General features: G+C 40.9%; 1 protein-coding gene across 13 annotated transcripts in view; it reads left to right on the top strand.

Moving 5' to 3' along the window:
- MACROD2 (mono-ADP ribosylhydrolase 2) overlaps positions 1 to 24,802 on the top strand; it is a 1,003,459-nt gene that overhangs the window by 947,601 nt on the left and 31,056 nt on the right. For all 13 annotated transcript variants that reach the window (XM_068940428.1, XM_068940419.1, XM_068940427.1 and 10 more), the window contains 4 exons: positions 220 to 288; positions 10,004 to 10,081; positions 10,701 to 10,775; positions 11,385 to 11,492. In XM_068940428.1, coding sequence (XP_068796529.1) covers positions 220 to 288; positions 10,004 to 10,081; positions 10,701 to 10,775; positions 11,385 to 11,492 — 330 coding nt within the window. The remainder of the gene's footprint in view (positions 1 to 219; positions 289 to 10,003; positions 10,082 to 10,700; positions 10,776 to 11,384; positions 11,493 to 24,802) is intronic.

Below are 24,802 nucleotides of genomic sequence, written 5' to 3'. Positions count from 1 at the left end.
ACGTAAGCTTTACCCCAGCTTAAGGAAGACAATCAGACCAGTAATGCCTAGAGAATACAACGTGAATGGATGGAAGGGCTACAAATCAAGCCCAATACTAGTATCTTGCTTCTTAGTCACAGAAACCACTGGATAAGGTGTAACCCTTTTCTCAGTAAACCGGTTCATCAATTTGATATCTAATGAATAATGTCTCTCTCATTTCCTTCGTTCTTACAGATGAGATGAAGCCTACAGCTGTAGCCAGCCTATCATCATCAGAAGAAATAGAGCTGAGTGAGGATAAAGGTACAGACTGCAAATTGCATTTCAAAGTATCCAGTCCCAAGAGGACGTTTCATAAAGCCTTATTTTCCTTTGTCTGAAAATTGCCAAAATCACAGTTAAACAACACAAGAATAGATAAACGCTTGGATTTTCATTTACAAAAGTCTTTGTAATGAACTACTTGGCTGCAGCTGTTCTGCTGGTGGGAGAGATGCCATGAATTCCTGAGTCCCCTTGTTATGGAGGTAATACTAAAATATCGTACGTGACACATCAGAAATAAGCCTCAGGCTTGGGCTCACTAGGACGTATCACAAACGTAACGTTAAGCATTCGCATCTGTCTCAGCAGTATTAGCTCCCTACTCAGTGGTCTCCTGATGAGAAAAAGAAAAACACAATCACTGTAAACACATCAGGAGGAGACAGAAGGAGGTGAAGTCATATCGGAGAGGGAGAAAGCAATGTTTATCTTGTGCAGACTGTGCTGGGCACTCAGATCATTTAGTTTGTGATAAATATTTAAAAGTGTCACGGGGCCAAATGACAGGGAGTTTAGGAAACAAGAAAGAGGGATGATCTAATTTAAATGTTTCAAGCTGAGATTTTTCCTGTGGAGTTGCCGGTGTACAGATAGGAACCAGTGCACAGCCGTACTGTTTTTGATACTCTTATGATATCACACCATTAATTGCTTGTGCTGGTCTACAGTTTTTGGCATTTTTGCAGGGCTATGTCAACAAAAAGCCTGAGTGATTTATAAAATGTTTGCTACTGGTAATTCAAAACAGGAGTTAGGCTATCTATAATAAATACAGTCCCTCAGTACTGCCTTCAAGAAAGACTAACAGAAAATTTTAATGCATTTTATTGAGATAACATTATTATTAACATCCATTAACTTATTTATTTTAAGAGATTTAATGTTTAATTCAGTGTCGCTGCTTGACTCTCTTCTCATTTTTCTAGATAAGTGTGAGGGGGTGCGAGAGCTTGCCCTTTTGTTCCAAGCGAACACGCTAAAGAGCCTGCATGCTTACCTGATTATGAGTTCAAAGCCTTGTGCGGGCTGATTTAAGTGCTCTCTCAACTGATTGATTGATACTGCAGGGGAAAAAAACCCAGAAACCCTTGCCAGAGCACTGGTTTTTTGCTATTCAGATCTTCACAGATTAAGGTCATGGCAAGGCTAGCGGAAGGCAGAAATTGTGGTGGCTTCAGCCCTAGCGTAATTGGTGATTACCTGTCAGTCATCTCTCTTTTTGCTGACATTTGGCCTGTTTATGAATTCTGTATCTATATGGTCACCCCTTGGACATGTTCTTCAAGTTTTGCAATGTGAGGGCCATGCCAAATTTTTGGCTGTGGATTTTTTTTGCTGTCTGCACTCTTACTGAAGATCCCAACATTTTGGTATTACTGTGCCTTCTTGTTCCTGACTGTGAAGTCAGTGCCTTCTCTTATGTTTTTCGGTGACGACACCGGTCGTCTCAATGTGCGACCATTCCAGTTTTTTTGACCCATTGTATTAGGTGTCTCTTCTCAGGAAAGCAGCCATCTTTCTGTTACGCTTCTTGCGGTTCCTGTAATGTTTTAAGAGAATAATGTCTTCCCCTCTTCTCTTGAGAGGCTAACAGAAGAAGAGGTACTGCCTTCAGAAGTCCTTTGGTAGTTAGTCTTTGGTGTCCTTCTTCTCCTCAAAAATAAGATGGAAAGCATCTAGTAGGGAAAAAAGAGCGAGACAGACTCTCCTCCATGTATTTTGTTTGGGAAGTAGTACTAGTACTAAATGGAATGGTTGGGGGGGGGCATATGGTACTTAGCATGTTTAGAGTTTGTTTAAGAGTTTTTTAAAAGTAAACACAAATTTTGAAAGACCAGGGTTTAATTCTTTTTTGTATTAGTGTATTTTCAGTTTTTCAGTTTTAGATTTTGAGTTGTTTTACAAGGAACTCTAGTGTTACAGAAAACTTTCTACCTCTTTGGAAATGGCACTTTTACAAAATATTGGCGTTTCTGAAAACACTTGCTGCTCCCAAAATAAATTTCAATCTTCAGATTGTTTGCCCGCGGAGCTAAGGCAGCTAAAACATGCCAGATGCTGGAATATAGTCATTTCTGCAGTTTATCTTCGACTAAATGAACTGGATGTAAAGCATTTAAAGAAATTGTATTTTTCCAGTCCATTCATTTAATTACTGCGAAAGGAGGTTCGTGGTAAATAAATCAAGGCTACGTGCTTCCGAAAAGCATAGTTTAAACCACTTGGAATATGAGGTTTCCAAGTCTGCTATGGAACTATAGCAGTCTTTCCAATGCCAGTTCTGATGGGGGCACTGGAATTAGTATTTTGACTCCAATGAGCATCAACTAGTAATTTTTCTGCCTATTCTGTCGTCTGTTTCTGGGATCAGAAAATAGGAAACGCATTGAAATAGTTATCTTTAGTTCTAAAGCATGGGGATACTCAATCCAGAAACTGCTCTCAGTTTGAAGGTCATGCTTTTGCTTGATGTAGCTCTTAACAAATATTACCCATTGCAGACTGTCATAAATAGGGTTCTGCCAGTCCTGTAGTAGTAAGGCTCAACACGTTTTGTTAGGGTCTTTGATGGACGATGGGAGTTTAATTTTCCTGACAAGCCTTGTTCTAATTCAGGAAAAGCTTCCGAGTCAGAACGGCGCTTAAACCTTGCTGGGAGTTTATTCAAGTGTTTCTTTCCTGCTAGTCCAAGGGGCTTGATGCACATACATCACTGAAGTCATGAAGTTCAAATATTTTTTCTTACCTGGCCTATCTTTATCAGGATTTTGGGGGGGGGGGCAATTTTAAAGAAAGGGAAGGATGAGAACGTAAAGAGATTGTTCATAAGAAGAGTGTTGTTGAACAGGGTAGGAACAATGTTTTGAGGGGCTCTGGTTAAAATGAAAACCTATTGCGAGACTACATTTCCTGTACTGTTTTGAAAGTATATCTCTTCCTTTATTAATTCTAGAAGAGATAGTAACACTATCCAGGAAAAAAAAAAGTTCATTTGGGCCCAATTTGCATGTGGCCTTTGAACAGATGGAGTTTTTTGGGTGCTCTCTCTTTCCTCAGAAAAAGAGCAGGACAGTCACATTACAAGAACATCAATATCTTTGATGTTATGCTGTGGAGGTGTCCTCTTATTCGAGTCTGTGCCAAGTTTCTATTTCCAGAGTCTGGAAATACCACAAAGAAATGTTGAAATTTTACCCTTGAAAACTTGCATGCATATCTATTAGCTCTTGCTGGGCGAGCTGGCATCTGTAGGCAGCGCCTTCGCAGTGCTTCATTACTGTGCATATGGAAGTAGGACCTTTACGCACAGAGTGTTTCAAGTTAGAGATGCTGCTCTTTATGAAGTGTAAAGACAGAACAAAGTGATTAAAGTCATTAGTGTTTTTGCTGCGGATAAAAGACATGTCAGACAGGCTGCAGTCTAGTGTGCCTGTCCGCACAAGGTTGTGCTGGGACTACCAACTCGTTTTAAAAGGACCATATAGTCCGTACCGTTATGTGGTAATGATGGCAGCGAGGATAGGTTTGAACCTGTAATTTTAAAAAGAGAGAGTGTGTGTAGGACTGTTTTGCATCTTGGTCCCAGTTACCTGTCCTACTAATTACTCTTTAACCTAACTTATTAATTGGGCTTTCTGGCAGAAAAATATTAAAGAAACTGCGGATTTAGTACAGATGAAGAGTGAACTCCACATTACGGAATCATGGGAAAGTTTCTGTTCACAATACACTGATTTTAATTCATTAGCACTTAATAAGAACTGAATTTTCATTTGAAGGTCAACTAAATTAAATCATATGCTAATTAATTTTAAAAATAAAGTACGAATTAATTATTTCCAGGTGTTCACCAAAGTCTGTGTTCCTGTGGGAATGCCATTTAAAGCAAGTCACTGTTTTTCTACATTCACTGAAGTGGAGTCGGATTCAGTGAGCTGGAGGGTTTCTGTTGTCCTGAAACAGAATTAGGTATATACCTTGGCTAGAGTTTAGCCCTAAAAACTCACTTTGTGCAGTGCAGAAGCCTGCAAGTATCCTGCCCGTAAAACGTAATGGATCTTAAAATTCCTGTTTGTCCAGCTGTAGTTCTCACCATGGAAAAATCCTGATGTGCTGAAGACATAAACGACCGAGAAGGGATAAACTGAAAAATACAGCTTTTCAAATTCAGGGGAGCTGTATAAATCGACATTAATTAGAAATTAATAAGTGGGTGAGAAAGATTGACTGAAAGGCCAGTATATTCAAAAAGAGGTGTTTAAAATCAGCTTTTAAGTATATATTAAGACATATAATGAATGACCTGATTTTCAGACGTGCTGAACACTCAGCAGCTACCAGTGAAATGTTTTTACTTCACCCTTGGGCTATGATTAGACCTAGAAAATTTCAGCCTGAAAAATTTCAATTATAGGTAACTGAAAAAGAACCTTTATAATGGAAGAGTTTCAACACCGCCACTCTGGCTTGTGGCTCCGCGTGCCAGCTACAATGATAACGTTTCTCTCTCTTGGGTAGAATGATTTCTATGAAAGCAAATCGACTAACAGAAATTGAATGGTGTGGGGTTTTTTTGTTTTTTGGTTTTTTAACCGGCTAAATAACCGTCCCTAGCCAACTAAATGCCTTTTTTTCCTAACACCGTTCATAACAGTTGGTTTTAGCTTTAGATAATGCTAGTTACTCACTTTTCCTTTGAATCTGACTGATCTGCAGCATCGTGTTTCCAGACTGGGTCCAGACCATAAACCACTCAAGACATATTTCTCCTCCGCTATTTGCTAGGGTAGGCACCACAACAGCTGACACTGATCTACTTAGCTGGTTTATTTAGATCCTACTTATTTTTAAATATTAGCTGACCTGAAAGCATCCAGCTGCGCTCCCGTCAGTCCGACAGGAGTGCGCCCTTCTTGTACCTTCGGTCGCCCACGCAACCATCATCTCCTCGGAAGCGTCTAACGGAGACAGCAAGGTTTTTCTTGGCCCTTTCCTTCCACGGTGCCTCGTACGGCAGGCCCCGTCCCTGACGGCAGCAGCAGGGTGCCCATGGTTGTCACACCAGCTGCGCCCGAAATTTCAGCACTTGAATTTTTGCGGATGGAAGGTGAGGCTAGAGGAGATGCAGCTGGAGGAGCGAGGGAGTGAGAGCATTACTCGGTGGACCCCACCTGCGGAGATGAACTGCCTGGTCTATTATCCAAACACTTGTAAAAATCTCTCTACAGGTTGTTGCACCTAAAAAGGTCTGTTTTACCAAGCCGTATAAACTTGGGCTCAAATAAATCTAATCTGTCATAAAGATAGATTAAAATGAAATCTTGGTGAATATAAAAATAACATTTTAAAGTCAAAGCTCAAGAATATCTCCCTAACTTCTCATAAATCACCATTTTATAGTACTTCATTTTAACACATTTTCCCCAGTTTATGAGGCAAAAGAATACCCTAATCATGTGGCAGCCTCTGTGCACACCATTACCTGTAATTTTAGACGCCTGCTTGATTTCTTTCAGTCTGGAAATACTCCAGTCATTTTTCACAGTATCATGCTTAAAAAATAAAATGCACTGAACCTTTTTCTTTCATAATGGCCAGCTTTTCCCCTCTTTAATCTTCTTACAGCTTCCTAAAACATGGTGATTTATCTGTGCTGTGTGTGGGACCCAGGTGTGTTACACATTAGAAATGACTCAGTAAATAAGCCACTAGCTGGGGAAGTGAATTTTAAAAGATCATTAAAACCACTTAACATTCAGATCTTACCATTTCTCCTCTTCCTAAGTATTTGCAAAATTCTATTTGAGCAACGCTGTTTTATGCAGTCAAAAAAAGTATGAATGACATGGTAAAGGATGAGTTTTTATCCACTATTTAGACAAATAGTGTCTGATTATTATCAGGAAGGTGGGACTGATTGTTTATTGCAGGCTACGCAGTTTTCCTAGAGCTGAATTCAACAAACAGTTGATACATGGAAAAATGAATAATATACCTGAGGAGTATTCTGACCTGCTTACTTAAAGTAGAAATATTTTCTCCCAGGATTTTTCAAGGCTGGGTTTAATTCCCAGGTGCATTCTGCCAGGCAGCCCCACAAAACAACAGAGAGATCCCCACAGCGGAGAGATGCTGAGCACTGCAGCGGTGCGGATGGGACCAGGGAGCCGGGGCAGAGCAAACGCTCCTTACGTGGGTATTGCCGCTGCAGCCACCAAGTAGAAGTAGCCCTGTATGGACTGAGGGGTCAGATGCTTAGACTTGAGCAAGTGCTCCGATGCTTCGCGTGCAGTAGATAAGTGAGCGATCTTTGGTTCGTTTATGTCATTAAATGTCAAGTTTGGTTTGTTCGTGTGTGATCAGTGATGACATTAGGCACTGTGTTACAGTGCAATATCAGAAACACTGATTTTTTTCAGTTCTGCCTGAAGGAATACTAATCCTTACTGTTCCGGTTTGGGATTATCCTAGGTAAATGGTGCCCAGCCTGTGCTATCAAAAGTGAGATACTATGTTGTGACTTAATATACTGACTTTGATTCTGCAGTGCAACTTGACAGATAAGTAGCTGTGTTAGACGAAGGCTACTACTCTTCTACTCCATTTAAAAAATTGAGGTCAGCTCGCTGGTCCAGGAGAGATGGATGAAGGCTTTAGGGATGGCCAGAGCATTTTTAAGCCCTGGGATTGTTTAGGACTATGCTGGGGTTTGTGCTCAGTTGTATATGGCTATAAAGGGCTACGTAAAGGCAATGGACCAGTTGTTCCTGAGGACTGCCACGACCCTGCTATGAAGACCTGCAAGCAGAAGGTAGTATATAATCTGCAGATGTGGGATTCCCACTGCTGCTTAGCCAATGAAGCGGAGGTAGCACTCTTGCCTAGTGTGCAATCTGAGAGCAGCTTTTATTGACCTGTGTATTTAGTCTTACGTTTTTGCTCTCGCCTGGCTCAGATTTTCCTCATAAATCTGGGTTTATTCCTTTGCTTTATTTTGTTCTTGCTAATCCTAAAAGTAAATCTGTCTTTGGACCTTTTGGCTTGAATATTTGCTCTAATATTTGCATTTGAAAAGAAGAAGTCTTTGATATGGTCTTGACCTTAAAGATTTCGGAACCCCTAATCTGTACACTAGTGCAATGACTGATCTCTGCTGCTGAAATGAGAGCTGCAGGCTGTTACAGTTAGTTAGGCAATAACTCCTGCCCGTGTTCTTCTCTTTTCAGAAACACACTTTAAAAAAATAACTTGTGCAGAGTTATATTGTATTGTCTGGAATAGTTTTGCATTCCGTGTAAGTAAATTGCTTTCTTGAACCCTGAAACAATTAGAAAACTGTGTTCATGACCAAAGCGGAAGTTCAATACAAAACTGCAATCCCGTAAGAATAAACTGCACTCAGCTTTTTATGGTAATGTCTGAAGATGTGCCAAATAACACAGGTGCTCTCTAGCTGTGGACGCACAGCGTGGCTGTGGGGTCGCGCTTACAGCTGTGTCCAAAGGGTGGAAGGAGCGCTAGAGAGAAATCTCCAAAGTGCAGGGTAACTATAGTTTGCCATAAGCTGTCTGATAGTTCTTGAAAACCAGCAGCATGGTGGGGCACCTACTTGCATCAGCCACGCACGAGGCTCCCAAACTCCATTTTTTATTATTGACTAAAATGTGTAATTGTTGCTCTGATACTGTGGATTGATTTTTGCATGAAATTGGAGTCATTCCTCATTCTGGGAGAAAAGGTGGCGCCCATGAACTTAAATTAAAGTCGCAGGTCTGAAAGTAGAAAGTGCTGTGCAATAGCTGTAAGGGTCTGGATGGAGAAGCTTGCATCTCTCCCACCCGAGTCAAGAAATAGTGCCCTGTGTTATTGCTTTCGGCTGTTTGACAGCTCGCATTCAGACCCAGGCGGTACGGTACTTAAAGAAGAGGACTTCTGAGTCCAGCACTGTTTGTACAGTATGCAGACATGCAAATAAATCATACACAGAAAGATTACATTAATTCAGAATATGGGGCTACGTGGCATCCAGCTCTTGGCTTGTTTGGCATCCTGAAAGCTTTGTCATAGCCAGAATTTCATGCCATGGATTGCAAGTTTTTTTCAGACATTGACAAATTCCTGACAGATTTTTGCTGCCATTCCCATTTATACCAAGAAGTCCTTCAAGTCACATTTTGATTAAACTTGCAGTTTAATGAAATTCTAATTTATTTTCACTCTGATTCAGGCGGATAAGGTAATCCCTTGTAACTCATAGCACAATGTGGCATGCTAGTAGGAAAGGCCAGCACAGTGGTCCAGCTGATAGCAGTGAGTAGCGTTTTAAGTCCACAGTAGAGTGAAAAGAGTGCAGCGAGGGCAAATTTCAGCAAATTGCACATCAGTGAGATATTCTGCTTTCACACTTGGATTTATAAACTTATTGTCATGCAATGAAAAAAGTAAGAAGCTGCGGAGGTAATTAAATATTTGCCTTGGGGGATTATTTGCAGTTAATTAAAGCCACACACTTTCAGTGCATACCTGTTCTACCGATTATTAAATTTAGGTCAGATGTTAACAACCCAGCTTTTCCACTTATCCATCAGAGATTATTCTTGGCAAGTTTCAGGAACAGAGTTTTACCAGGGCGTCCTATGGTATAGTGTAAGATTTGTTCTGCTGTATTATAGAAAGGGACTTTCTAGAAGTAGAGTCTTAATAACACTGCCGTAATGTAATTTATTATCAGGCACCATAGATCTTTTGTCGATGTTACTTGAACTTATTATAAATAGTGATTATCTATTACCGTTAGTATTTCCTTAGGTTCACTTAACCCTGAAGTTTGCATGAATGTCCAGTCACTTAGATCAGTGGCCTTTTTTAACGAGGATCAGAGCTCTCTGTCCAGTAAAAACTGTTGTCAGTGAGCCGAACTAAAAAAGCGTAGCTGTGATTTCCTGACAGTAGTGGAATAATTCATTTTTTCATCAGTACACAAAAACTAAGGAGTGGCTTTTGTTAGCAAACGCTGTTTGACGTAGCAAAATAACGGCCTGTGCTTATGAAGACTGCAGATAGCGTAGAGATAGGATTTAAATTGGTTTAAATCCTCGCTGTGCCACTGGTTCAGGGTTTGGCTTCGGGCATTTCATTTTGCTAGTCTCCCCAAAAGCGAAAGAAGCCTTTGCCACAATAATGACCTTGGGAGTTCTGTCATCGAGTGAAATGAGGCTACAATTTGCACTGAGATTTATAGGACTTAATGTTTGTCAAGCATGTGGAAATCCAGCTATGAAAAGAACTAGCAATGCTCTAAAAATAAGTCACTTAATATGTCAAGTAGATAGTGCATGTTGTTTCCCATAGCTTTGTGCTACTCTGTTCATTAGAAATAAAGTTCTTGGTAATACTCTTGATTTTTCTTAGATACTTTCTCTTGCCAACTCTTTGTTTGAGGTTTGTACTGCAGGCCAAAAACTGTTCAGTAAATGTACAGATTCTGAAATGAATCTGAATAATTTAAACCCATGAGTGTACTTTTACGGTATATAAATCTGTGGTTAAACAGACAGAAAATGGGTCAGAGTACGAGAATGCCCATTACGAATCTAGCACCTAAGGGCTACCTGCGTCTGAGGTAACTACCAGCCTTTTCCCGTATGAAAGCCACTGCAGGATTTTTTCATGTGTTTGTTTGTTGTGTCCTCAGACTCCCCGAAGGACTCCAAAGGCGCACAAGAGAATGACCCAGTGCATCCCGCGGTGTGTGAACAAGATCAAGCCGAAGGTAAAGTTTTCTATCGAAGTTCTTAAAGACACAAATAACAAACCAGCTGGGATCTCTAGTTCTTCCAGTTACAGCATTCGGTGGTTTTCACCTTGACCTCTGCTGCCTTAGGAAAATGCCTTCAGCTGGTAGAGGCTGGGCACCAAACAGTCTTGGCACAGTAATCTCTGGTGTTACTGAAAGAGAAATAGGTCTCCAGATCCTGTGGTTTTAACCGTATTACTCCTGGGTCAGTGCATAGCATTATTATTATGCTTTTTCCCTTTTTTGCTTCTAAAAGCCTGTGAGATGATTGTGTTCTTCTGATAAGCTGTCAAGTGCGGATGGTTTGCAACAGCTCCTGTGAAAAACAATGTGTCGAGGCTGAGCTACAAAAAAAAAAAAAAGTGATACATGGTCAGTTTTGACCAGCCATTCAACATGCTTAATGTTTAGAGTTTATTAAACGGTGTGTTCATATATAAAATGATTTCAACATTGTTCATTTAATAGAAAAAAGCAATATTGGGCTGAAAGTAACATGATATATGTTGGGCTTGTGTCCTGTTCTGATGAACTTGCCTTTGCATGCATGCACAGCCATCATACTGATGTCATTTCCAATTTGTCGGGTTAACAGGACAAGAAGATGTTTCTGCAGAAGAGGAGATGAAAACTGGGACAGATTCCCAGAGCTCCTGCATGGAAGTAGAAGGTACCGGCCATGCCTTGAAACCAGTGAGCAGGATTACCAGGAAGCAAAATACCTGTTACTGCTCAGTCACCATCAGTAGTGTTTGTTTCCTTTGATTCTCCATACCTAGGAAGCCACATCTGTGGAACTGAGTCTTTTTATGGCAGCTCTGAATTTGACTCGGAGTAGGGGAGTAGCTATGGATTCTCGGCTCAGGTGGTGGAAGCTAATTTTTAACGCCCCTGTTAAAAAACGTGAACACTGTGTGTCTTATACCTGATTCCATGTGAGTCTCAAACATGAGGTGCTCTGAACGCTCTAGCCCCAGTCCAAGCAAACACTTTGGTAAATGTATCTTCGGGCTTGTGACTAGTCCCAGGGAAATCCCAAGCTTAGAGCTAGGCACGTATTGTTTTGTGCTCAGCATCTTGGAGGGTCAAGGCCTTGCTCTCAACTATAGCCCCTTGGATTTCTGTGAGATAGCTGTGGTATCGGTACTTCTGGGGAGTAGGATCCTCCTCTGCCGGTGTTTTTAAAGGTAATCTCTGTAGCGTATTTTAATCATTCTATACAAAGTCAGTTCTGTAGAACCTTAACCGTCGATCTTCTTTTTTCATCACATCTATTCAGAGCCATTGTTGAACCAAAAAGACACAACAGAAGCTGAGAAACCTTTGATTCCCAGTGCAGGTGAAGATGAAGAGGAAGAAAAAGAAGAAGAAGAAGGTGGAGGAGGAGGTAAGAAAGAGAGTTCTGCTGGCTTCATACATTGTCTCATTAATTATAGATATTTTCTTCCATTGCAAGGAAACATGGAAATAGTACGTAAAGGTGGTTGTTTTTTTTTTTAAGTATTCTTTCTTCCCTGTCGTTGGGTGTTGTTATGATGTATTGGTTTTGGATTCATATAGGAAAATAAGTGCAAGAAAGTACCTAATCAGATTCTAAAGTGACTTTAAAATAAACACACTTCTCATTGTTGGTTTTCTATATTAATGTGCATAAGGCTGATTAAACAAGCAATTTATGTCTATTTAAGTACCCTGTTGATCATGTTCACTAGAAACGTTGAGGATATTTACAATAAATGGATATGAAAATGATTTGTGAGGTCATTAGTAGAGATTTAACTACTAATTAACTAAAACTAGTAATTCTAATAAAGAAACCAATATTTAGAGCAGGAACACATAGAGTCTTACTGAAGCAATAAATTTTTCTGAGAGTAAAGTATTTAAATCCCTAGTAATGCTTTTGCAAAGAAACTCAGAAGTTCAGTTTTCAGTATTAGACACTCTTCTGGGAGCCTTGCATCCAGCTGATCATTTGTAGTAGTCATATGATTGCATAAAAAGCAATATATTGTGTAAATAAATCCCTAACTGTAAACTAACTGCAAGTTAATAATTATATGGTCTTCTGTAGAGCACAGAGATGAATTTTACAGTTGCAAATTAAAACCCAGACGCGATCTTTACTGAAAATTCAGGTCAATATTAACTGTGTTGTCCTAATTATGAACTCCTTTTCCCAGCCCCATTGACATCAACTTAATGGCAAACCTGCGTTAGTAATATTGACACTTATCTTCATTGCAAGCCCAGGTTAATGGAACCTCTTTGTTCATATAGAGCTAAACAACATTTCCTCTCTTCTTTTTTCTTTTTTACCTATCCAAGTTAAGATTAATCTCATTTCTTTATTACTAGTCATGTTTTTGGTATCGCTTTCATGTTTTTGGTATCAGTTTCATGTTTTATTACTTATGGTGAAAACAGAACGGATATAATCCTTACTTCAAATCCAGGTAAATGGTTTTGCTCTCCTTCTGTTGCAAATCCAGGTTATTTAATACAAACTCACACTGATTGCAAATACCAAAGTCGTTATGTTAATTTCCTCCTAATAGAAATTATTTACATTTTATTTTATGCCTCATCAAAAGCAAGTTGGACAAAATGTACTTTCATTATTTGTACATTTCCGTCTCTTTAATACGTTAGTGTCTCCTACAGCTAGTGACTGTCATTTAGCTCTCAGTGGAGAGATTATATTTCACCATCTGTTCTACCTAATATTAAAATAAGCAGCATTAAAGAAAAGGTAATGTCAGAAAAGGGTTGTTCTTGGCACTTCTCCTTTTCCTGCACCTTATTTAAAAAGTTCTCGTACTAAGTAAGTAAATGATTATTTCCAAACATTTTGGAACACATTCCTACCTTGGGGCTCAGATATTGCTCCTGTACAAGATTAATCTGATCCAAAGCTCATTAAAGTTTATTGAAAAACTCTCGTTTACGTAAGTGAGCTTTCAATCAGCTCCATAATAAGAGGAAATGCTGGGCTGAGTCTGTGCACAGGGCAGCAACACTTAGGTAACTGCACGGGTACTCTTAGTTTCTTCGGAATACACTGGCTTTGAGTCAGGGAAAACAAATCAATTCTGTTTCAGCTTTTAAGGAAGGAAAGGAAATTATGGCTTTCCCTTGCTTTGTTTCATTCTTAATGGGTGTATGACCCTCAGAACTCATCTTGCTAGATACGTACAGTTTTGATGGGCACATATTCTGCAACGACGGATTTGAGAGCCACAATGCAAGGTGGTTCTTTACGAAAAGAGTGTAAAAAATCAACCTAAGTTCAGGCTGATAAAATAATCCATATTCCCCAGAGAGAATTTCCATTAGAAAGAGTCCACCTGGCGTAAAACAGAGATTTAATATGTAACGCTATTTCGTGAAACACAAGTGCTACCACATAAGCTAATTCAGTTAAATTGTTTCCCTGCAGCATCTACAGTACATTTGAAGTACAATAAAATGGCGTATTTTTGTCTAAGAACACTCGAAAAAACCTAACATGGGGCTGTTATTCCCATTAAATAGAAACCCAGTCATAATACTGGATCTTAAGCGTCACGACATTGCTCTTGACCTGTGTTAAATCTACATGCATCGCCAAATGTAGCAACTGCTAGACTGCAGACAACCTGCTCTGTCTTTTCTGCCTTCCTCTATTCTTTTGATACTTTCTTTTTGTGTTAGCAAACTCATCCCGGAGCAAAGGGCAACACGTATCTGCCTCTCCCCTCTCTCTCTCACTGGGAACCATTAGATTAGTGGGAGTCGTCCATGAGCTGTGCTGTCCCCGTTGCTGGAGCTCTGGAAGCTACTAAATGACCAGCAGAGATCAAAGTCCCTTTTCCAGCCTATAGCTGTAGATGTCTGCTTGGTGGCAGATTGTATCTTTAAAGCCAGCTAGTAATTTTCTGGTGGTCTGGAAAAATGGCTGTTTCCTGATGTTTTCTAAATGGATCTCTGTTTTCACAATTTTCTGATGGAACGCGGGTAAGCTGCCGATCGAATGTGCGCTGGTTTTACTACCAGCTCTTCTAATGTGCGGCTGGGGGTTTTAAGGCTTGCAGAGTCCTTTCTGTATAGCCTGTTAGGATTTATGGCTCCAGGGACCCTCCACAGTGCACATTATGATGGCGTTGTGGATCCTCGGGCTTTCGAGCCTGTGGGCACAGGGAGTCCAGAGGGCTGAAGAATCAAAGTTTTAGCAACTTTGCCACTGTTTCCCATTGCCTGGCTCTTTGAAACAAGCCAGATTACCTTGAAGAATTTAACGACATAAGGCACTGTGTTTATTTTCACAAAAATCTGGAGTTTCATTTTCAAAAATCAGTAATGCAATATAGCGTGTGCGAATTACTCCTTTTTCTTCCTATTATAACAAAGTTGCGTATTACTAGGGAACGACTAAAGAAAAGAGACAAACTACGAAGCTTTTTTTTATTTTTTTTCCAGGTAGTTTAATGCAGTTATTCTAGTTCACAAAAGAATAATGAAAATCTATATTTCTTATAAGATTAGGGAATATTCTCAAATCCCTTTATTAAAAAGCAGAGTAAGCGGTGACCTATTTGCTGACTAGGGAAGTGTACACATTTTTAATACTTAGTTTGGCAGCCCTTTATACCTATGCTTAGAAATAGTTCTGTCATGTTCTAATGACCATGCTCTCAGTATTTAGTTGTAGTTTGAATCAGCTCAGTTTTTCTACAAGACAACTTACAGCAAATGGAAATGTAACTCTGTTTTTGGGTTTTTTTGTGTGTGAATATGTAGTCATTCCCTACTCTGAGCCTGTTTTCCCATCTTTATCTTCCTATTTCCTACCGCCTTGTCTCTCGTTGCATAAAGACATGTGACAGGATGATTTTCCTCACCTGTCATCTCTAGAAATTGCTTAACTCTTTGGAGGATATGATTTCTATCAGAACAGTAGTATTTGAACAGAAGTGACCATTATTTCTCTGTTTGCTCCTCTTCAACATTCAGGCTCAAATACTTTGTCTTATTGTCATCACACTGTTTGTAACATTATTAGAGCATTTGCAATGCTTGAAGAGCTCAACACTGTATTTGTATTTTCATTCCAGTTCTGTCAGAAACTCTTCTGTCAGGCCAAGGCTGCTAACTAGTCCAACTCTTGCTGAACCTTCGCCTCTGTCATTTTTCAAACTTTCCGTCAGTTGAATTAAATCCTTTCAATGCGATTTTGACTTGGGAGGTTTCTCCACGCAAGAAATACATTTAAAACCAACTCATTTTATTTCTCAGTAAGATCTGAGCACAAAGTGCATCTCTGAGTTTCAAGAAATAGTCTTTAGTGTTTCATTCTGATGGCTGAAGCCGTACAAGAGACCCTGACGTCATGACAGTGGGCAAGAGGAAAGGGGTGAAGGCGCCGCACACACCGCTGCCTGGTTATTACGGCACGTTCATGCGTGCCCTAAAATTGTGGTTGGGGCGGCAGCCGCCCTGGGAAAAGAGCACGTTCCATTTTCTTGTGCAGAACTCCTGAAATGCAGCAACAGGTTATTGCTGAAGCACAATCAAGGAGCAAAGTGCTGTAATTAATGCCTGTAAAGGGTATATTAAAGGGCTTAGGGATTTAGCTAAGAGCAGGACACAGCCTATGCAATTAGCATTTGTGTGCAGTCAAATCCTAGGCTGTTTGAATCCCATGTTTAGGGAATGGTGTTAACCATCTTTTTGTGTATGGACTATGTTAAAGCAGGCTCTGAATGCACAGGTGGGGGAGGGTTAACTTTTAAATCATTTGCGATATGCGTGATTTCTTGTAATGCCAGACTTTTGGTCACTGCCCATCTACTGTAAATTTGCATTCTGCCTGATTTCTCTACTATCGAAGCCCAGTTTTGCTCAAGAGTTTGTTTTTTGTGAATAGTCATGTAACTTCGCAGCCATCATTTTATCTGTTCTTCATTTAAACAGCTAGATTTCCAGGTCATTTACCTATCTATGCTTTAGGAATAATTTTACAGTATAATCTTAGAATCAAATATTCCAAAACTTGGAGGAAAAGTTCTCTCCATTTTTCTACAGTTCCATTTTTAGCATTTTTACATATTTGGTGTGGTTGCAAATATTGTCAGAAGAATGTTATTCTTTGATTCTTTGAGCATTGTGGTTATAGAGAAACAAAATACTTCTTGAAAAAGATCTTTTGCGACACATCTGATAGACATGACAATTGTAACTAGCTTTCATTTTTTAACCATACGTCTCTTCAGCTTCAAGTGGAGATGGATGAGACATCTTGGAAATTATAGATTTTAAGTTCTTCTTTAAATATCTTTGAAAATTTCTTCCTTTTTGTTTCGGGGAACAAAATGAATCCTAAAATATTTTGGAGTGTGATTTCTGAAGAGCTTAGTATAAAGACTAATTTCTTTAATTCAATTGCCAAAGGAACAAGAGAATAAATATCCTGAGTCAGAAGTATGTCTGGGCTTTGATAATAACCTATATTAAAGGCATTTGATGAAAGTGTTGAAAGCTCTGAAATGAACCGTATTCAATCTAGCGGAGAAAGTGTGGTTTGACCTGCATTGATTAATGTTCTGTTTCAAAAGTGTACGCGTTCCATATACATTTTTAATTTCTCTTAATATAAAATGACATGATTCTTACAATCTATTAATATGTGCTAATACTATAAAAAGAATGAGAAAGGAGGAGTGAATGGACCATGAGTTAAAAAAAGCAACTATTTCCTTAAAATGTGCTTAAGCCACAAATTGACATGCTTTCTGAGCTGTTGCAAAATAAAATGGCCCTAAATGTGCAATATATTTGAAGAATCTGCTTCAGACATTTATTGATATTTGGCAGAGAAAGAAAAGTTCACCTTTGGACATTTTGCAGAAATGCTGGAAGTTCTTTGGAACCAGAAAATTGCAAGTGGGTTTTTAAACTCAGACATCTAAAGCTAAGCTACAGAGAGAGGTGGACAGTCACAAAGCACGTATATGGGACTAGCTAGAGGCATGCAGTAACAAGATTATCACTGGAAAGCCAAAATAGTGCCTCCCTCCAGGGAATACCTTTGAGTTTTAAGAAGTTTCATGCCTTTATTTTCTTAGGAACTTTCTGAAACTCAAGTGAACTTTGCGGTTGTGATATTGGCCAGATTAGGAGCTTCTGCAACAGAAGTCTGCTCACCTGTGCTGTGGTCAAAGGGCAGTTCAATCTCTATCTCCCCATGCAAAGCTCTTTTCCTCTTCCAAAATAGTTATAGCTGTGACAGAGGAGTAGATTCAATTTATTTCTGCGCCTTCTGGATGCAGGGAAACTGTGGGCAGGGGAATGAAACCTTTTAGCTTAGGAAAAGGCTTCTTTTAGGGAGGGGTGGTTTTTCCAAGTTTGCAAACATTAAGGTGATTTTCATGAAATATAAGATGTGCTCCAGATGTTTGGGATTCAGGTAACTTCATTGAAAAAGCTGCTAAACAAAGGCAAGGGTAATGCCCTTGTGCGTTGCTCTGTATGAGCAGTCAGCTTTGGTGACTGCAAAATGGTCTGTGCTCCACAGAGGTGCTGGTGCTTGTGGGGAAGAGGGCTGGAGTGCTTTTTAGGTCACAGTGGCTGTGGTAGATTTGTAGTGGCTTTGTTAGAGGATCCATGCTGAACCCAAGGCCCCTGTATCAACAAAGATTGGGTAGTATCAGTGCTTGCTTTGCTAAAATGAAGCATTGTCTTGAGAAGACTCATAGGAGGCAGCATCGCTTCTGTGGGCCAGCTTTGCCGTTGCAAGTCCCCTTGCGGGCTGCCGTGATGGCTGGTGTGCACCAAGGGGAGTGTGGCGCTCAGCCCGTGCTGCGCTTTCCCCGGTGGAAGCAGTAGGATTTGTTGATTTTCTCAGTACCTACCGGCTGGTGCAACAGAAGACTTGGTCCACGTGAAGCAGCGCGTGCCGGCCAACATGTTGGTTCTCCCCTCCTCTGAGAGACACGGCGAGTCAGCTGCAAACACCCTGCAGGCCTTACCTGAAGTTGCTGCATGGGCCATGCTGAGCAACACCGTAGATTGGCAAGATGGGGTGGTTATTATACTGTCAGCAGTCTGCTCTAGATATTGATTTCAACCTCCCAGGGGGAAAAAAAAGTGATTTTTTTTTTTCCTGCAACAGAAGGAATCTGTTTCTTTTCATTATTCTCTGTATATCAGATTCCAGTCTGAGTGTATGTAAAGAACAGGTGGTTCAAGCTCAGTTTTAATTATTTTCAGCTCTTTCAATGACAAACAATAAATTTTTTCTGTGTGCTTTTCTAATAAAAGATAGAAAGCATAGGAATTTTTCCAGCTTAAACATTTTGCCCACTGTCTCAGCCACTTCGTATTATTTAGTTTGATGGTAGGGAACAAGAGAAAAGGATAGAAAGACAAGAAAAAAAGAAAGAAGAAAAGGGAATACTTTAACAATGATAGTGTTTAAGGTTTATTGTGTGCGTTTGATTGCTTTCTTCATTTCATTTCCAGTAAGCAGAATAGGAATATTATAATGAATAGGCCATTTTTCTCTTCATTTAAAAATATCATCTCTTTGTTCCTTCTGAAAGTGTTGACAATGTGGCCTTTGTTTTTTTTAATTAACTCATGTAACAGTATTGCACTGAAACACATTCAGCATTAAATCTAATAAAATAATTTTTGGAACTCTTTTCCATATGCAATAAACAAAAAGAAGGAAGAAAAATCAAAGCCTCTGAGAGAAGCTGAAGGAGAAGCTGGATATTTTTAATGGAATATTTTGAAGTACCATTTGCATTTTTTATTTTCCATATCGGGGAGTGCCAAAAAATATAAAGTCATAAAATCCCACTGAAAAGCAGATGCTGTGAAGTCATTCTAGCTCCTCACATGTTTATAATATTATTACGTTATGCTATATGTTTTGTTCTTGTGAGCTACAAGGCTTAAGGAGCTTTAAGGTACTGATAATGACCTTTTAACACATGAAAACTGGAAAGATAATGGAATCCACATTTCATCTGGTATCAAAGTCTAATATTCTTCAGTTTTAGCTCAAATCTCCATGAAAGCAGCAGTACCTTATGCAAATGAAACACCTATCTTTTTCAAATCATATCAAATGGCATGCGAGTAACAAGTGAAAGGAGTATGCGAGAGACTTGGACATCTTAAAAACTTTTCCCTGTAACGTATTGAAAAAGTAGGGTTCACTCAGCAAGGACTACACTTTTACAGGTAGCATCATAGTTGATAATATATCTGGAAGTTAGGTTTAGCACCTAATGGAGGAATGGCACCATTTTTCAAACATACTGTACAGCTATGGAGGAGTCTATTTGCTCAACTGAGCAGTGGGCTTAACTGTTCGTATTCATGGCAATATGAACTTCAGCCTTACAGTCGAATGGATCCACCAGACCTTTGCAGTGCAATGGAGCTACACGCAGACAAAATTCGATCCCTCGTGGACAAATTTTACATTCTTGTGTCCTGTGTGCAACAAACAAGAGACTTCGTGTTGTTATGCACTGATTCATTCTGGACTCCTGTCTCCTTTTAATAACATTCATCTGTGACAGGACGCACGTCGGTCCAACTTAGCTGGCTCTGCGAAGTGAAAAGTCTGTGCTCCCCTTGGCTTTACGTTATGTCTAGTGTACTTCGCACTTGTACAAAGCCAGTGAGAAATGTCACCTAAGCAGAACATGCTAAGCTATCCAGGTTGTTGCACCATTTTATAGCCATTTCCTAAGTGCAAATGGCCACACAAACTTGAGGCAGTGGAGAAAGAAACTGCACTTAGCTAATGATTTTCATGAAACGTGGTAAGTGGAATGTAGTCATAACTAGGTGTGAAAAAAAACGTGTTGGGGGGGAGATTTGGGAGGACTTTTTTAATTTCAAATACAGAACAGAAACAAATTGAAAGAGAGCAGTATATGTCCAGGAATGAAAAGGTTCCCGCAATTGCTCTTTTTTTTTTTTTTGGGGGGGGGGGGGGGAGGGGGCGGGCATTGTAACTTCTCTGTCGATAGCTTTATACCTGTAGTCCGCAGCAGTATAGGTGAGTAGTTTGCTTGCTCTCACTTGAGCAGTACAACATTTAACCACTTTTCATCCTGGGAAAGGTCAGCTAGGGTGGCAGGCCCACTTTTTAATTCATCACTGCTCTGTACCCTCTTCTGCCCCTGAAGAGGGCAGTCCAGGGCTCTCCTCCTGTCTCCAAAAGGCCAACACTTGCTTCTGCCCATCCCCACAATGCCAACCCAGCTGGGGAGATCACTGTAGTTTCTTAACTGCCTTTGTAGCCCATGCTCAGAGAAGAAGGCCAGGGCTACCCAAGGATGGACTTTTACTCAAGGAGGGGGAAATGTTTGTACAAAAGGTAAAGTGGAGAAGGCACTGACAGGGCATGACCCTGAGAGAGATTAAATCTGCCTCTCACTATTGCAAACCCTGAGCAGGAAAAATCCCACCTAATCTCATTCAGATCTTTCAGGCATTATCGTTTCCTTATACCTCTGGATCTTCTCTTCCTTTTTTTGTGCCTGTTACTCGCAACTCTTCGGCAGCAGGTTTTCTGTTCCCTCAGCTTCCCCTAATGCAGTCAACAATTGAGTGCTCTCTCTGGCAGATCTGCCCATCTGGAACAGTTTTCCTGCGCTTGGTTGACTTATCAAATTTCACCTCCAGATGAGTGTGCGAGGTCACCAATGGTATACCGGGCCCATAGCGTGAGCCCAACAGCCCAAGATGACCGTGTTTCTAGTGAATGTGAATAATCTGCCAGTGATTAAACCAGTTTTTAATCACTCCTCTTACATCCCTGTGGCTGCATCTGCATCTTAGGCATGCAGTGTGGTATCTCGGCGTCTTGGTGGAGGGGTGTAGCATTTCTTCTGGGAATTAGGTGGATGTAGGACTTCCTATTACTTAATAAAAACCTCAGCATCTCCTTCATGGGGTCTTCCATGAGCTCCGGCAGTCCTTCCCTGTAGCACTTCTATGTGCTGTGGACCTGTTCTTAGCTGCTGTTAGACCATTCCAGCAACATGGGTGCTCTGGAAGAGGCACCCTGTGCTGCAACTTAATTTGTTCACACATACTGTAGATAGTCTGTGGGAAACTACAAAAACACCTTTTTTTTTGTCTGAGAGGGACAAGAGAAATATGAAGAGTACTGAATGGTATTTTCTTTTACCTTCCCTTATACTTCCTGGGATGCTCATAGCTGAATTGCTGCATGCCTGGTTAACACTATTTTTTGCTCAAACGTTTCTTAAGGATTTTTCTCCCAGGTTGAGAATTCACTTGCGACTTCTATCCTGCATGTTTAACACCCTTAGCTTTCCTCAGCCTGCAAATTTCAAGTACAAGACCCCCTTCCTTATTGTTTCCCTGGTGCAGGATCTTTGCCCTGAGATGTTGAAACGCACAAGTCTTTCGTCTTATTATTCCCCTTTGCAGATGTATAGCCTTGTTTGTTTGTTTGTTTTTCCTTCAGTCACTGGTGTGAAGGGCATAGCTGCACTAGTAATCATAGCTAACACAGAGGCCAAAAAATCCCTTATTCCATTTACAGCATCCTGTCAAAAAACATTCAGCACCTACATTACTTGACAGCCCTTCAAAGATGGCATGTTTACACGTTCAGCATTTTCTCAGTGGAGGAAATAAGCAATCATTTACAGGCTAGACTATTCTTACCTGGACTGAAAATGAGTTAAACCATGTTTTGGATTCTGAGAAGAAAAAGTCAGTAATCTTCTCACCAGTGTCCCCCTGGTTACTGATAACAATGGTATATAGTTAGGGGGTCAGGATGGCAAAGCCATTGTCTCAGTGGCTGGAAGAAATTGAGAATCCCAATTTGTGTCCAAATCTTATCATGGTTACAAGGTATTTCATCAGTTAAAACGTGTGCTGGGTGTGTTTTCCTATCTATCAACCTGAAACCTAGCACAAGAGCATCAAATGGGCACAGGTGGAGGTACTTCAGGCGCTTCAAAATAAGATATCACAGTGCTGAAGAATCAGTGCCTAGATGCAGCAGCCTGATTCAAAGAAATTCAGTTGGCCCATTCTTCTAACTGTACAGGCAACAAGGCAGATTATCAGAAAAGCCCTCAGACTAAACAGGAAGGCACCTGGGGCTGGTCAGCAGGGCTGCGTCTCACTGTCTTCCCCTCTCTGGGGTGCTGGTACCTGAGCATGGTGCCTGTGTCAACCCAGGGTCCGGCCCCTTCTACAGGGGGTGGGGAGTTGACTGAGCAGGACTTGCTCTTTTGGGTGGACAGCAGCTATGTTGCCAAGTTGTTTTTTTGTTTTGCTCACTTCTGACTGTTGAAAGGTCTCCCCTCTCTGTGGGGTACACTGACCTGGAAGTTGCTTGCTTTCCTTCAGCTCCACGAGTCATGTGTTTTTCTCCGCAGTGGCCCAACCTGCTCAAGATGGATGAAGGGGCCCTCCGCTAACTACTGCCTCGCAAGGCTCTCTCCAAAGTGAGAGATGGGGTTTTGAATCCTTCCAGCGTAAGGGGGACGTGAGCTCAGGTCTACCTGCAGCACGTGCTAATCGTAGGGTATGAGGCAGATGGTGAGCATTGGCACGGCCCCTTTCCCTCACGTAGTTTTGAACGGTCGTGACTGCTGAGCTTTGTGTGGTTACAGTGCGTTGGACCTAGTGAGCCCAGCTGCGCTCGTGTCTCCTATCTGTCACGGACCCTGCTTTCTGGGATCTCCCCTCATGTGTTCAGAGCATCTTACCAGCATGCCCAGCTTCCTTCCAGTATCTCGAGCTCACCTCTGGTGGTTGCATTGGCCTACAAAGCTGGATCTCAAAAGAGACCAGAGTTGCATTCTCATTTAGTGAGGCTTCCTGCTTGGAAGAGCGGATATTTTACAGTTCCTCTTACAGTTTTACAGTCCCAGTGCAGTGAACAATTTCCCCTCAGGTTTTGGAGTGCTAAAACTGACATCCCCTTTGTTTTCATTTGTCTTTTCTCTCCTTCTTCTAAAGCTGTAGCTAACCAGGGTGCAGCAAGAACAAGTATTGCTGTCACTTTGTGCAATTGCTGGTTTTCTTAATGCTTGTCTCTCACAAATACGCGTGCACTTATAAACCCGAATCTTGAGAAGCACAGTCCATGCCAAATGACTCAGTAACCACCTGGCAGTACTGCAGCTCCCTACAGTGTCAAAGGGCTAAGTGGTGCACAGCTTTTCTTCAGGTAAGCCTTCAAAAGCGTGCTTTATTAGCTTAGTCTTGAATCTCTTGGCCCTGCAACACTAGAAAGTGTGTTTGTTTATTTTTTAAAAAAGGAATGAAATAGAAAGGAAAAAATCCTTAAACAGTATTTCTAATATTGCTTGCTTTCAGCGTTACCTAGGATGTGGAGGAGAATAGACTTTCTGGATGTAGTTCTGCTTGTAGATTCAGCTGGCACTTAGCAGTATGTGAGCATGAAAAGCTGATGGTAAGCAATATCTATATATATATCCAGTACCTATCTAAAAGAACCCACGTTATCTTAGAAACTGATACATACAGGGATCATAGTATCTGCTTCTGAAATTGTTCCCTCTGGCATTAAATGCAGCCAATGTTTAACAGTGCTAAATAAAAGCGTGACAGTTTAAGACACAGCAACTCTTTCCAAATGAACCTTCAAGGGGAACCTAGTGGAGAGAAATGCTTGTAGAGATTTGGCCAAGCAATAGGGTTAATGCCATTTGTTCTTATCAAAACTGCTACAGGATATTTAATGACCGTGGGTAGTCAGGGCCTGGGTTTTATATCTGATGCTGGCGACAGCAGTATAGCGCAATGTGTTAGATCACCAGTACCGCTTCTTTGTTTTAATGAGGTTTCCCATCCAAGGATGGATATAACCTACTCTTGCTTGCAAAATCTGCCTGGATCATAGCACACAGCTGAAATAATTTGGGGAGAATCTGTGTGTGGGAGGGAAGGAAATCAGCTGTGCATATTCCCATCCCCAAGCAAGAGGTAGCATAGCGCTGCTTTTTGGCACAAGTTTGGTCACAGCTTCTGGTATTAAAACCAGCTTGCTCTTTGCTAGCCTGCACCTGTAGTCAGCTGTAATCATATCCAGCTAATTTGTGAGGAGAAGGCGGGGGGAGAAGATATTCCTGGACTCCTCATTTGGATCGCGCTTGCACTTTTGGCAGCCCGTGGTCGACAAAGCCATTGAGTACAAAGATCGCTCTGATTTTGCATATGCGTGTGGAAGTTTGCCCTCCGAACGCTGTGATTTTCTCCAGGCGGTTGTAAGAGCAGGGAAAGCGCAGATGAGTCTTAACCAGGCCTGAAGAGGTTGGAGCGCATAAGCTGCTTGCCATATTGATAAACACCTGGGGCATTTGTTTTGAAACCCAAATGCAGGCTGTTCACCTGTATTGCCAAGTACAACAGAAGCTTCCTTCTGGCTGGCGATGTGGTATTAATTTAAACAGAGCACCATCTGCAGGGCCTTGGAGGACAACAAGCAGAAGGAGGGAGGCAGAGAGGCCACTGGAAAAAAGCCTTAGTTCAAGTTCAGGGGCTTTCCCGCCCCTGCCCATTACGTATGATTTCTAATTAACAGACCTGTCTTGGGGAAAGCTGCCCCAATTTGCTTTCTTTCAAGCGGTTTTCTTGTGAAGAGCAGTTTTTGCCGAGCCGCCTAAGCTCGTTTCGCAGGCT

Source organism: Struthio camelus, chromosome 3, assembly GCF_040807025.1.
Source record: "Struthio camelus isolate bStrCam1 chromosome 3, bStrCam1.hap1, whole genome shotgun sequence".
In the NCBI taxonomy this organism is placed as follows: Eukaryota; Metazoa; Chordata; class Aves; order Struthioniformes; family Struthionidae; genus Struthio; species Struthio camelus.
Note: the sequence above shows the minus strand (reverse complement) of the source record. Positions and strands in the feature narration are given on the sequence as shown.